Consider the following 13,762-nt stretch of genomic DNA (forward strand, 5'->3'; position numbering starts at 1 on the left):
CTTTGGTTGTTGCTATGGAGACAATGGAAACTACGCTACAAGTACACAGGAAAACAGCCTATGGATGTGCAGTCAAAGGATCAGTTTGAAAACAAAACTCATTTGCTATTGGTCCAGTATGTAACATGACATGAAGAATGTATCTGATCCTGACAACCGCCTTGTCATATATAATCCAAGTGGCTAACACAATGAGTCTGAAAGTCTTTTAAAAAGCAGAATCACAATTTATTGTCAAATTCATATAACATACAAAAGATATAAATCGTGAGCTGAATAGGTGGTTAAAAATCATGGATGGAATATGACCAATGATGAATTTAGCTCCAAAGTCCCTAAAAAATGCAAACAATAGCCTGATCCCTTTGAAAGGGAATGCCAGAATAAAAAAATCTAATCTAGAGCAGTGCAGATATACATACCGTAATAAATCCTTTCCAAGTTTCAACTGCCGCAAAACGATTGTAAAGCTTTTTATTCCAACATTTCAATGTGCAAATCCAATCAATTTAAATTCACTGGTTTATTTTGTTTTTGAATTTCTTACATATTAAACGTGATGTGCCTCGAGATAATGCAGAGCCACTGTTACTCAGAAAATGATACATTTTGGGACGTCTGCCAATAGCGCCTCCTTTAGTTATTGAAAGAACAGGAAATACACTTTCACAGTCCACATAAAGGTAAATTTGTGGAATATTAGCATGGCCGGAAAAAAATGACACTTCAAATAGTCTCGTTCCCTGGAGGAGGTATTGTGTGCTAGAATGTCCATTCAGAGACATGAACTTCTATGAAAGCGACATGGGATGAAATGATATAATTTGCGTTATTGCGATTGTCCATTTGGAGACGTAAACGGTAGATCCTAGGTCCTGTGATTGGGCGAAGCAAACGGACCTCACCTGAAAGATAGACAGTGACATTTAGAGTTCAATTTAGGCTGATGTGTGAGTCGACAGGGACATGACATTAACTTTTTTTAAGGCTGACGAAAATTACTGACATGGTTCTTGTCAGCTGCTTTCAGAAATTGGTGAGGCTTTGGAAAATTCTCATCAGCAGGGCTTAAACTTTTAACGGTGCTTTTCTATTGCCATAGCCCTATCAACTGGTCTTATAATTGATGATTCCCATGATGTGATAGCCGAATGACATAAGAAGTGACATCAAAGACATAGGAGGATACCAGGTAGGGTGGCTAATTCTATGATATCAGATAGGGGAGAACTCAAGCCATAATTCTTGTTCAGGGCAACAGTGACACATACCTCGGTCTCCAAACTTTACAACATCAAATAAGCCTTGTTCGTTCCCGTCCGTAATATAGAATCGAAGGTTTGGAAAGATGGAATAGCCAATTGTCCGGACATTTATCAGCGTCATAGGTTGCGGGAGGTATGATATCTGCGGTAGTGCCACATATTGCCAGGAGATTGTGTTGGTTTTATTCAAGAGACAGTCGACATCGTTGTACTGGCACTGCCTCTTACGACACACAAATCCTTCGTCTCCAATTTGCCTGAAAATGATTGATACATAAATTATTATATCAATGTCTGTCTTCTCTTCTTACATAACCAATACCAACTTGATAGATTAAGGAGTTGCCAAAATGTTTATTGTAAGAGTGCACTTTAATGTTACCTGACTGTTTTCATGTGAAGATATAATGTCCCCAGGCTTACCCTTACTAGTTAAAAGCAGAGCATAGATCTTTCCATTTCTGCTGTCGAATTGAACCTTTTCCAATGGAGAATAAATGGAAACACTCTTAAAATCTGAATTTTTACATCCTTGAAAGCATCCTCTTACCCTCTTCCCCCTTGATTTTTGGTTTCCCTCCATCTTGCCAGGACAGAGTCCAGAACAGACGATTGGAATCTGTTGTTCACTACAGGCAGATTTGGGCTGAAATGTGGAAAGATTGGTCACATCCAGACATCCATACATGTAAATGCAAACTTGCCAAGACTGCCCTACATACATGTAATATGCTTGTTCGCTGTAATCTTGGTTTTGAGAATGGGTGGGTTGGCAGAGCGTTTCCTTTGTTTGATTGTGATTTGGTCGTTGTATTTGTAAATCATCTCAGAGTCTAACATAGATTTTCAGACACTCAGGAATGCTTGAATATTCGTGAGACAAAGCCACAATCTTTACAGATCTGAATGATATTTGCAAACAATCTGTCCCTCTGCACAGAGGGTGCCAATTCTTCAAATGTTCCATTTTATTCTGCTTGCCAACAGAATATGAATGATAACCAGTTGCAATGACCACTCGCAATACACAAACAGTTCCTGCAGACACATAACAAACAACATCTATTTACCACATCAATTTTATTCACAAAAATACTGATCTCTATACAAAAATGTATCCGAAACATAGGAAGGTTTTGGATAGCACCGTGACATACATGCCAAGTAGGCCTACTCATGATACTTGAAATCACTCGGGCACAATATAGAGAAGTAAAACAGGTTCAGAACTAAACCACAGCGGTGGTTCTACTTTCAAATTCAAGAACAGATGAATGGAAAACTTAATTTAGGTCTCAGGTCCTCTGAAATTTCTCTAACTAACTGAAAAAATACATCTAAATGGACACCGGGACGTTTTTAGATGAGAGGATTTACATTGTCTGTACCATGCTAAAGATAGGCACAACTACTAAAGATGAAACTGCTGGTACTCTACGAAATATTATGCATGTCATTCATATAGTGCATCAATCCTATAAATGGATCAATAAGGTTTATTTGAGGTAATCAGGTAACTTGCCACACCTGCTGATGTTAGCCAATAGTCAATGTCAGTCGCAATGAAGTGCTAGACCAGTCCATTAGACAAACCTGCATTCCATTTCTCTAAACCTATGAGCATGTTTGCATGTAACTGTTGCATCGTAGCAGACAATCTTTTCAAGATTTTAGAATAACCGATTTTTTAATTATTCATTTAAACGTATCGGACGGAATTCATATATAAAACACGCCCGTCTGATTCCACTTGTTCTTCAAGTTGACAATTTTGACATCCTAAACCTGTCCATAGGAGTACACACTCTTTGTAACAAAGATACTGATTCGCGCTACTGCTGTCCGGTAACTGTATGGGTTGTTTGTCCCACTTCTGGTCGGCCGAATGTGCATTGTCATTTCGAGCTCAATATCCTGGGGCGCAGGGATTTGGCGCATCAGCCGGACGACTGCCTGGTGCGGTTTCAATTTATTCAGGTAGAAGAAGTCACGGGTGACACGTTGAACACCAGTGTAGGGGTCTGCTGCAGAAATCATGTCAAGTTCGAAATCGAGCTGACTTTGGAGTGTCTCTGGTCCTTTCATTTTAAAGAGGTTTGCCGGCACTTCGATGTTCTCCGGAAAAGTGATGAAATTGTGCGAGTACGAAATGGGCAATTTCAGACATTCAACGTCGTCTGCTCGACACAGGCGTTGGCGACGGCAACGGATGTTACTGGAAAGAGAAAATAGAGAAATCTGCACTGAATCCAGTGTGAAACAGAGTGATTGTCTTCAATTTAGACCACAAACTCGCATACTCTATCCTTAAATTCAAAAAGTACTTTCAATACAAATTCCTAGCCAAAAAGGAACCTAAATTCACAAAAACAAACATATTTTTTCTCTCAATATTTGAGACTCGCATCCAAGGAAACTCTGTTTTGGAATGCAGATTTCTTTATTTCCACTAAAAACAACAAGCCAGGAGAGAAGAGCCAAGAAAATGAAGCATTTTGTAGGAAGAGGTTTGAAAATAAAGAAGCCTGCAAGAGCACTCGATCTTCAGTGCATGATACCATTTATTGTACAAGAAGCATAGATGTGTCCAAGCATGGATAACTGAATAGGATGAATTCTTTCCAGACTGAAGCCTCAATGTTTTCTTCCCTGAGGTCAAAAGACCTAATCTTACCATGATTTTGTGAGTTTGTGATTCCCAGAGCAAACTAATAGACGTACATGCAATTGAGGACCCCTTAGTCTTTATTTTTGATAATATTCAGATAGGCTCAACTTCAGAAGATGTAGCTGGTCTCTTCAAAGCATTTGACTGCAGCTCCAGCTCAAGAGCCCTCTTATTTGCCCAGACTAGCCTAAGTTGTATTTCATGGGTCTGGTTTCCATATCCCTGGCTTGCAATCCAGACTACTTCTTTTCTGCTGAGGTGGAGAATTTTCGAATAATGCAAACCACTTACTTTTCAACAGCGCCAGCGCTCAGCGTTTGGACGAATCCTGCAGGACAGGCCACCGAGAGACATTTAAAATCGCCACGCGTGTTGAAACAGATTTGGTCCCGGCCGTTGCAGTTGGACAAACCTTCCGTGCACTCGTTGATGTCTGCAATGAAAAAGTCTAGACTATAGACACTGGGTGATGATATACCAGTATTCAAAGGGTGGGCATGCAGATTGGGACTGCACTGTTTTCATTACCAAAGTCACAGTGAGCAATTTGCAACAACCGAGAAGATTTCGAGCAGATTTAAGATTGCATATGGCTACTGTGGCTCCATTTATGTTTTGCTGGCCATTCCTTCCAAAAAACCTGCCTTAGTAGGTTTTCCAAGAGAGAAAAATCACTCTCCTCAAACTTTAAGTCAGGATTTGAATTTCTGATACCATATGACATGATAAACCAATTTTTACCTGTAAAACATGCTATGCTGACATGATGGTGACGACATTATAGCCAAGCTTACCTTCACACGTCTTTAGATCAGATTTGAGTCGATAACCACTTGGACATTCACAGGCATAGGATCCAGGTGTATTCCGACAAATACCAGCACACAGCCTACCACGGCTGCCCCATACCTTACACTCATCAATATCTGTAGTAGAAAACGAATTCAACAAATGCAATATCATTGTTAACATCCAAGGACTATTTAACCATCTTCAGTTAATGAACCAACTATCAACTATTTATGAAGCAGTGTGGTGTAGTTAAGCTCCGTTCCCTGACCAGCAGTCAGGAGGTCCCTGGTTTGATCCCCACTGTCGCTGTGTGACTCAAGGCAGGTCTCTTTGCCTGGCATGCCTTGCTTCACCCAGGTGTACAAATGGGTAGTGGTTCAGGTTGTTACTTGGAGCAGATTGATGACTTTTTACAAAGCTGCTTAACCTACCTTGACAGCTTCTGTTATCTGGGCCAAGTTCATAGCCCTCTCTGCATCGACACTGGAAGGAGCCCCAGGAGTTGATACAGGTGTGCTGGCAAGTTCCCTGGGTCTCACACTCGTTTACATCTAGTACGAGAAAACAGAATCATGAAGCGTGGCTCTTTTATCTCGAGCAGTTTTTCATGCTTAACCGATCCCAATGGTCAAGGTGTCTCCCTCAACGACAGGCTGAATGTTTGAGCCCTGCTTGTTGGTAGCTGTTTTGGAAGCAGGCAGTTGGTTTAAAAGCTGGTTGCTACTCCAATATAGGGTACAAACTTCTAACTCACCAAGCAATGGTCATTAAAGTTAATAAGATAAGAGTTTTATTAATCATGACACTAATTTGCTTGTCCGAACTTACCAATGCAATTCCTTCCATCGCCAGCAGACGTGAAACCAGCCTTACACCGACACTGGAAACTCCCAATCGTATTCTCGCACTCAGCTGTCAATGCGCACATCTGGTCTGGGAACTTCTCACACTCATTCACATCTGGAATAGGATGAGTCCAAAGATGTAATGGACTGATACAGAAGATCACAGTCGACTTTATGGAGTTTGGAAACAATCCCCAATGTAAACACGAAGCGTCAGATGACACTCTAAACATTACACACAAATGCAACATTCTTGATATCATAATACAATAGTAAATTTATATCAACATACCTTTGCACTGTTTCGTAATGGGGTCTTTCTCAAATCCTGGCTGACACTGGCAAATAAATGTTCCTGGTCTGTTCTGGCATACCTGCTCTCCTATACAATCATCCTCACCCCGGGCACATTCGTCAATGTCTGAAAGAGAAAGATAGCATGTACACTTCCATACAACTGACTACAGTAGTTCCCGAGTCATTACATCTATACATCATGAAGACTATGCACTATGAAGACCCAATTTATGATCGGTTTCAAAAATATTTCAATAAAGAATACAAAAGAGTTTCATGACAGGGTAACAGAGAGTGTGATGGACTTACCAATACACCTGTTCCCAGCTCCATTCCTCTCATACCCGTTGCCGCACTTGAGAATATTCTGACAGCGGTACGACCCTATGTTATTGAAGCACATCTGCAGTCGGGTGCAAGGGTTAGGAGTCTCATTGCACTCATTGATATCTAAAAGCATAGAATGAAAAATAAGAAATACTGGCAAGTGGAGAGATTGGATTGTGGCCTTATATGTCCCAAGAGCCATTTATAGCAGTAGATTACACATGACCATTCCATGGAGAGGTCTTTACAAGCCTTTCTGATGGTACAAATTACCTTTAAGATTGAAATCATCATTGGTTTAATGAGAGGTTTTCTAAATGTGTCTCAAGAATAACCCTCCTCTTGAGAAGATCGTTCAACATGGCAAATTCACTTACCAACACACTGGCCAAATCGATCAGCTCTAAATCCAGTTCTACATTGGATCCTCTCACAAATTCCCGTTGAGTAGTCAAGTCTTGTTCCGATCGGGCACTCCTTACGTTCACAGCGGAATGACCCGACGGTATTCTTACAAGTGAACGCCTTGCCACAGTTTGCTGTTCCTATGGTACATTCATCATCATCTGAAATAGATAGCAATTGCTTAAAAAATGAAACTGGAGAAATGTCCAATTAAGATCAGTTGGCAAAGCTAAAATTAGCCGCGTTCGTGCATAGGCACTATCTTGTCTTAAAATTGTACTATTAAGCCGACTGAGCCATGTCTGTTACACCAAGGACTATTACGTTGTGAGGCATCCCTCAGTAGAGCAGTAGACCCCTCTGGCTTCATTCACAAACCTTCGCACTGCTGAGTGTCCTGGTTAATTGTGTAGCCAGTGCCACAGCTGAGCACCCTGGTACAGGTGTATGACCCGACGGTATTCTCACAGCGCTGTGACGACAGACAGTTATCAAGATTTTGCTGGCATTCGTTCATATCTGAAGAAGAAAGAGTAGATTCATGAAAGGTATACTATATTATGTATGTAAGAATAAAATGTGAATCTACCAATCTGTAGAATCAAGTTCCAGACAGTCTCATTTCCAACAAGACACCCAACATTCTGGCAGAGGTAAACTGTTGAAGAAGGAGACCCACTTGTATCACACAAGGTCCCAACGAGAATCAAACCCCACATCTCAACACTCACTGCCACATTATTACGACATCCAAATTTATGACTTAATAGTCAACTTTACAATTAGAACCAAAATGGTTATACCTTCACACTCCGAAGCGAATGAGTCGTACTGGTATCCAATCTCACACTGACACACGTAACTGCCGAGCGTGTTCCGACATGTCTGATGGTTCTTGTTACAGTCATCCTGGCCAGCAGCACATTCATCAATATCTGAAAATCAATCAATCAATCAAGTAATCAATCAAGGATTGTCACATAATAAATGTGATAATTTGATACAGTGACAAATGATCCACAACTATTTCACTGGGCACCATATTCTATCAGAACTCCTGCAGCACAGTTTAACAAAGTGTGCAGCATCATCCCATCTTTCCTTCCCAAACATCAATAAATTGGTTACCTTTACACCGTCCGCTAGCTGTGTCATAAGACGTCCCAACTGGACAATTCAAATTCTGGTTCCCAACACACCTGCCAAGGACACGATTAAACTCGTAACCACTTGGACATTGCACGGGGACAGTGATCTGATCACAACGCTTTGTCTCCGTGTTGTACTGGTAACCGTTGGGGCAGCTGGGGTCGAACCTGTTTTCACAGATGTAATGCCCTAGAGTGTTGGAGCACCTCTGGTTGGGCTGGCAGTCGTGGGTGCCGAGGAGACACTCGTCTATGTCTGAAATTATCAACAATCTTACTCTAGATATTTTTCTGTCAATGAATTTATGTGCAAGTGTAGTTCCGTACAGTTGCTCCAACACAAAAAAACTTTGTTGGTGCGGCTGGCCAGGATGACATGCACCCTGGGGACAGAGCGCTGGTAGCTTTCCCTTGGTACAGTAGCTTGCCCAGGTTGACTGAATGTGCCCTTCGTACAGATCATTGGTAGATTCTCAAGATGATTATTCTTGTATACCTATTCAGTTGTAACAGCATCTTTCGCACTTTAAATACGGGCCAGTTTAAACAAATGATTCTTACCTCTGCATGAAACTTCATCTGCCTGTAGCTGATAACCATCCTCACAGCTGCACTTGAATGATATCCCAGTATCCAAACAGTTCTGCTCACACGGGTTATTTGGCCCAAGACACTTGTCACCTGAATGGAAAAAGGATGGAAAATAAGAATTTTAAGTAATGCTTGAATCTTAACTTAACCTGGTGTTATCTTCTTCAGTTAAGTCCATTAGACCAAGTAATATTAGCTAACTCCAGAGTTAGGGATAAAATCTATTTTGAACAAGCGTGAGCTGAATTTGAACCTTTCTAACTGACATTTGTATAAAAGTTTAGAAAGGACTTTAGAAGCTTACCATCAGCGCTCGTGAGCTGCCTACATGTCATTCCATCGTCATTGAGCCTGAATCCATCTCGACATTTGCAGTAGAAGCTCCCAATGGTGTTGATACACTCGTGTGCACACAGTAGTATGCCGGGGTAGAGGGCGCACTCATCAATGTCATTCTCACTTTGTGCCCCAGCTAAGATAAGAGATTTCAGAGATAACTCATCAAGAATATCATAGCCATCTTCTCTTTAAATGAGACCTCAATGAAGCAGGCCAGATCAATATATATTTATCATATACTTTTGGGACGAGGGAAATCCGTAAAACAAACAATTAAATTTGAAGCCTGCGGCTTCTCAGTCTTTTTACCAAACCATCAAGGACAACATAAGAGTAGTGCGTTGTATAACATGAACATACCAATCGTTTACAACTGAAAGGGTTACAGGTCACTCATTAGGATGTTCCATCCACCCTTACTTGGCTAGAAATAGAATCACCATACATTTTCCTGCACACAAAACACTGTAGATCGGTCAACTGGATATGAAACCTAGGACAAGAGAATTGAGTCCAAGGTCTTCGCATGCAGTGTATGTCTTAATAGAACTCTGGCAGGTCTCCTATCAACTTTCATAATATATTGTTTTTTATTACAAAATATATTAATCCTATTAACAAAATAAGAACATCGTGCATTCAGGTGAAGGAACGACTTGATTATAATTTGTTAAAAGTTATACTTAGATATTTCATTGAAAGACTCCAACAACACAGTTTTTCCAACTTGATTGAATAAATTCTTCCTTTCCCAGGCCAGGCCAGCTCGGCAAACTGGAAAGCCTGCATGATTCTCGACAATCTGGAGAATTGATTCAGAGTGTTCTGGTGGATGGGAAAAACTAAACTTCACTATGAAAAGCATTCAAAGTTATCCCGCAGTGTTTCACCAGCAAGCCTGGTTATTTTCTTACTTGTGGTCGAAGACTCTGTAGTACTCGTCGTGGATGAAGTTGTTGTTGAACTAGTAGTAGTACTACTCGTGGTAGTACTAGTACTAGTTGTAGTGGGGGTAGTGGTAGGTGTTGTTGTTGAGGTGGTAGTTGGAGTGGTGGTAGGTGTCGTCACAGTTGTGGTTGTCAAAGCTGTAAAGCAGGCATTACAAGCAATGTTCATAAAGCAGCAAGCACATGCAGCGAAAGCAAAGATGGAGATAAGTTTCTGCGCAAACTCAATAAGCATTAGGCAATAAGCTTTGGGATATGGATTTGCTGGGCCAGTATTTTACACCAACAATTAGAAGAGAGAGCCACTGTCTCAGCATGGCCATCAAAAAGAATTTGCACATACCGGTAGCTGAAGAAAAAAGAGTTCATATAGCAAGCATAAGCTTATTCACAGTGCTGGTTTATAATGGCAACAAAGCTTCAGGCAAGCAAGGACTTTTTTATTTTAAGAAGTTGTACTCACGAGTTGTGATACTTGGAGTCGAGGGGGTAGGAATGACGCCATATTGAGTTCCAGTGCAGCACGAGAGAAATGAGGCCTGACATCGATTGCTCATTCCTGTCATGACGTTGCTGCAGGACTGACCCTGGGCTTTGACGGCAAGGCCAACCTTACAACAGTGGCAGCATTCCTGAAGGAAGAAATGTACAACATCTGAGAAACAAACAAAAGGACACCAAAGTTGGTGTTTTCAGTCTCAGAGGTGAGTCCGAGTCGTAAACTTCATCTTGACCTCTCTAATAACCCCATTTAGTGCCCAACTGTAGTGGCACGTACAGTATTACTCAAGCAAACTAAGAAAACGAAGAGGCACACCTTATCACCAAAAATGAAAATGGTACTCACGCTGATGATGAATCCCCCATCCCGTAACCTCAGCCTCGCGGGACACTGGAAACTCTCCTTTATATTTCGGATGCCTGATTTACATCTCTGGTTCATCAGGTTACGCATACAACAGATTCGTACCACAGACCTGCAAGAGCAAAATGAGGATTATTCTATCTAACATTGTCCAAAGCGAGTCTGTACCATCATTTCCCAGCAAATTAGTATGTCTCTAGAGCTTCTGTAAGCGTTTGTACTGATAACAACTCATTGCTCCTTGTTTATTCAGACAGAGGTATAGAACAAGTCAAGCTTTTCAGCCAAGATTCAGGCATGAAATCAAAACCTGCAGGTTAAGAGGTAATTCAGTGTCAATATAGCATTCTGATAAAGTCCTGTGATACAAATGACTCCTTACCTGCAGCTGTCCTGGTCATCCTGTCCAATGTTTGTTACATCTGATGAAAAAACTGGGCATTCCCTTCCATTGTTTTTGAACCAATTATTACCAAACTCACAGCATGTTTGGATTTGGCTGCTACTCAGTGCCTCTGAAAATGTTTTGAAGTTATCAGAGTCATCTGTAGTGTAACTTGGATGGCCCACTTTTAAAGCAACTACAGCTCATGTTGCAAAATCTTTAACTAGCTGAGGCTTCTACCAGAACTAAAAACCAGTTGAATTACCAATGACAATTTGTTCATTTGAGTGCTTAAGTTGCTTCAAGGACGAAAGGGTGAAGAAGTCAAGTGCTTGTTATCCAAGATGTGCGAGTTTCTTTAGAAATCAGATCAAGAGACTTGCTGATATAAACACCCATTAATCACTTGGAGAACTTTGTCAAACATTACTGGAGGTCATCAAGATATTGCGCAGAATGGGTTTGATGATCTGAAGTCATATAGCAATATGTAGTCACAAAGGACAATCTCACATTTAACCCTCAGAGCTTGAAATATTTGAGAGAACTGCAAATTTCAAATTTTCACTTGGACATCACTTAAAACTAGAGGCCCAAGAGCCTGTCACTCAGCTTCAATGCTTGGATCATCATGCTCACCTGCACTCCATACCAGAATCACTAGCACCAAAGAAGTGGAGAATAATCCTCGCATTATGTCACATGTAGAAGGCTACTTATTCTGGAAGATGATATGACGGTGCCTGCAAATGAATACGGGTACATGTATGGACACATTTCAGCATTTGAAATCGACAACAGACATGTCAGATATAAGAGTGAAAAATAAAGTACCATCCGTCTGCCCCAGCATGCTAGTCCTACTTCTTTGAAAGAGAAATAAACCTTTTTCTCTGCAGAAGCTGCTTGTGACATTAAAGATGTCATGGAAAGTGCAAGTAAACCCCATCTCATGATGCAACACCAAGAAAATAGGTCCTGAGATACTTACGCAAGTCAAATCAGAAGGATACAATGGAACCTGACTAAAGAATGTTCCAGCATGTGATCCAAATGTCTTTGTAACAGGCCCAGGAAATGTCATTGGCCTATCATATATCCTTATCTTTGACTTGTTGTCTTGACTTAAACTTTTATGTCGAAACTAGGCCTTGTATACACTATCATTCATGCTCCAGGATGCCCGAGGTCAACAAATTAACCCTCCATTACCCAGACAAATGTAAAAGAAAAAATTGTTTATAAAGTTGATCAGCCTCGCTAAGCTACCGGACAGAACCTTCCTGCAATATCCTGGATCTGGTCCTTGACCTGACGCATGAAGATCAGGCCATTCTGAGTCATTTTGAGTCCCATCCTTGAGTAAATATTTCGTTCTTAGACAACTAAGACACATTTCTATCTTATTATTGATATGTTTATAGAAATAGAAATTTCATTACCCAATAGCCCTAATTATATCAAAGAATTAACCCTTCCATAAAAAGGTTATGACAAAGTGATCTGCCTTTGAGGAACACGTTTGAGGAATGGATTTGAAAACAGACAGAAAAGACCTGATGAAATTTTAAGTTACTTACTGATCAGATGACTATTATACCGTTGTTGAAAGTGGCCAAGAAGGCTCACTTATCCTTTGAAGACTGTATCTAGATAACAAACTTGAATTTCACTGAAAAGCCCATAGACTCGAGACATTTAGCAGAATTTCATGCAATCATGGGTTGGCCTTAATCTTTGTATTCTTCAAGGAGTTAATGTCATAAGATTGAAATCACATCACTATCTTTTCATGAAGATTTTATTTGACTGACATTCGCAGATCAATATTTAAACTTGCATAATACCTCTGATAAAATACTTTACCTTTTCAATAATTGATATAAGGGTAATATAAAGCTGCTACAAATATGCAAATGGATTACTACTTCAAGAAGACAGCAGCGAGTCCATATGTTTTATGCTGGAAATATATTTGGGCCAATCATTATACTTGCACACCTATCAATCATTTTTCCAAAGCATGTCGATTTCGAAATCCCGCTTTTGTCAAATCGGACAATATGACAAGAAGAAAATCACATAGACCTAAATAAAATTATGAAACTTACACTTTGTTTAAGCTACAGAATCATGGATCCATCTTCAATTGTGCAATGTAACAGTGTAGCACACTTCCTGCTTCCAATTGACGTCATCCAAGAATGCTTTGAAAGACCATCTTAATTCCAGCCAAATACAGCAATGACCAAGAGCATACTCAACTAGAAGTAGGCTTGTATCAAAACATTGCAAACAATCGGCAATTAATTGCAAGAAAAACATCTTCTAATATTTGGATAGCATTTCCTAATGACACATTTTTTTGCATACCGGTACTTAGAATAAGTAATGAGGTTTCACAAAGAGTACAGTGTCAGAGTTTTTGTTCTTATGAAAACAAGTCATTAGACTGAGAATAAATGGCTCCTCATCCCATAAGACCATCCTCTATGGAATTTACCCAATATCATGAAAAAAAACTTGCCCCGATTCAGCCCTAAAACTTCAATATATACTGGCCCTCTTCCATGATTTACAAGTTTGTTTGATTATGATTAAGTTCATTAACCCGATTTTACAAGAATTTGGGTTGTCAAAACCACAATTTCTAATTGGCTATCATCAAATTTCCTTATTCACATAAAAAAACCTAGAAATGCCGGTTAACTGTTGAAGTTCAGGCTATTAGATACAGAGATCAGGGCTAGCACCCAGCATTCAAGGCTGACGACAACCTATCAGCCACTCGACGGTTACTGGTAGGTGACATAGATGTAGGGCTATTCAAGGCTTAATTCCATCCGTCATGTATTTCCTCTCTCTCAGCTGATGACCACAGCATGAAT

At 40.3% G+C, this 13,762-nt stretch overlaps 1 protein-coding gene across 5 annotated transcripts; it reads right to left on the reverse strand.

Annotated features, from left to right (window-relative positions):
• Positions 1 to 195: 195 nt before the first annotated feature.
• On the reverse strand, positions 196 to 13,126 carry LOC135491138 (fibulin-1-like). Of its 5 annotated transcripts, XM_064776816.1 has the most exons (21): positions 12,986 to 13,126; positions 12,455 to 12,546; positions 11,514 to 11,617; positions 10,872 to 11,004; positions 10,472 to 10,601; positions 10,088 to 10,256; positions 8,643 to 8,810; positions 8,309 to 8,428; positions 7,728 to 8,003; positions 7,403 to 7,534; positions 6,978 to 7,118; positions 6,572 to 6,760; positions 6,177 to 6,317; positions 5,863 to 5,991; positions 5,554 to 5,685; positions 5,157 to 5,276; positions 4,728 to 4,859; positions 4,225 to 4,366; positions 1,816 to 1,911; positions 1,272 to 1,522; positions 196 to 905 (listed from the first exon to the last, which is right to left on the reverse strand). In XM_064776816.1, the coding sequence occupies exons 3-21, from the start codon at positions 11,566 to 11,568 to the stop codon at positions 763 to 765; spliced, it is 2,799 nt and encodes a 932-aa protein (XP_064632886.1). In that variant the 5' UTR covers positions 11,569 to 11,617; positions 12,455 to 12,546; positions 12,986 to 13,126; the 3' UTR covers positions 196 to 762. The 5 variants fall into 5 exon arrangements, with proteins under 5 accessions (XP_064632886.1, XP_064632887.1, XP_064632885.1 ...); XM_064776817.1 differs by lacking the exon at positions 12,455 to 12,546; XM_064776815.1 differs by lacking the exon at positions 12,986 to 13,126 and having other exon boundaries at positions 12,455 to 12,572.
• Between the last annotated feature and the right edge of the window lie 636 nt (positions 13,127 to 13,762).

The sequence above is a fragment of the Lineus longissimus genome, chromosome 7, assembly GCF_910592395.1.
Source record: "Lineus longissimus chromosome 7, tnLinLong1.2, whole genome shotgun sequence".
Taxonomy (NCBI): Eukaryota; Metazoa; Nemertea; class Pilidiophora; order Heteronemertea; family Lineidae; genus Lineus; species Lineus longissimus.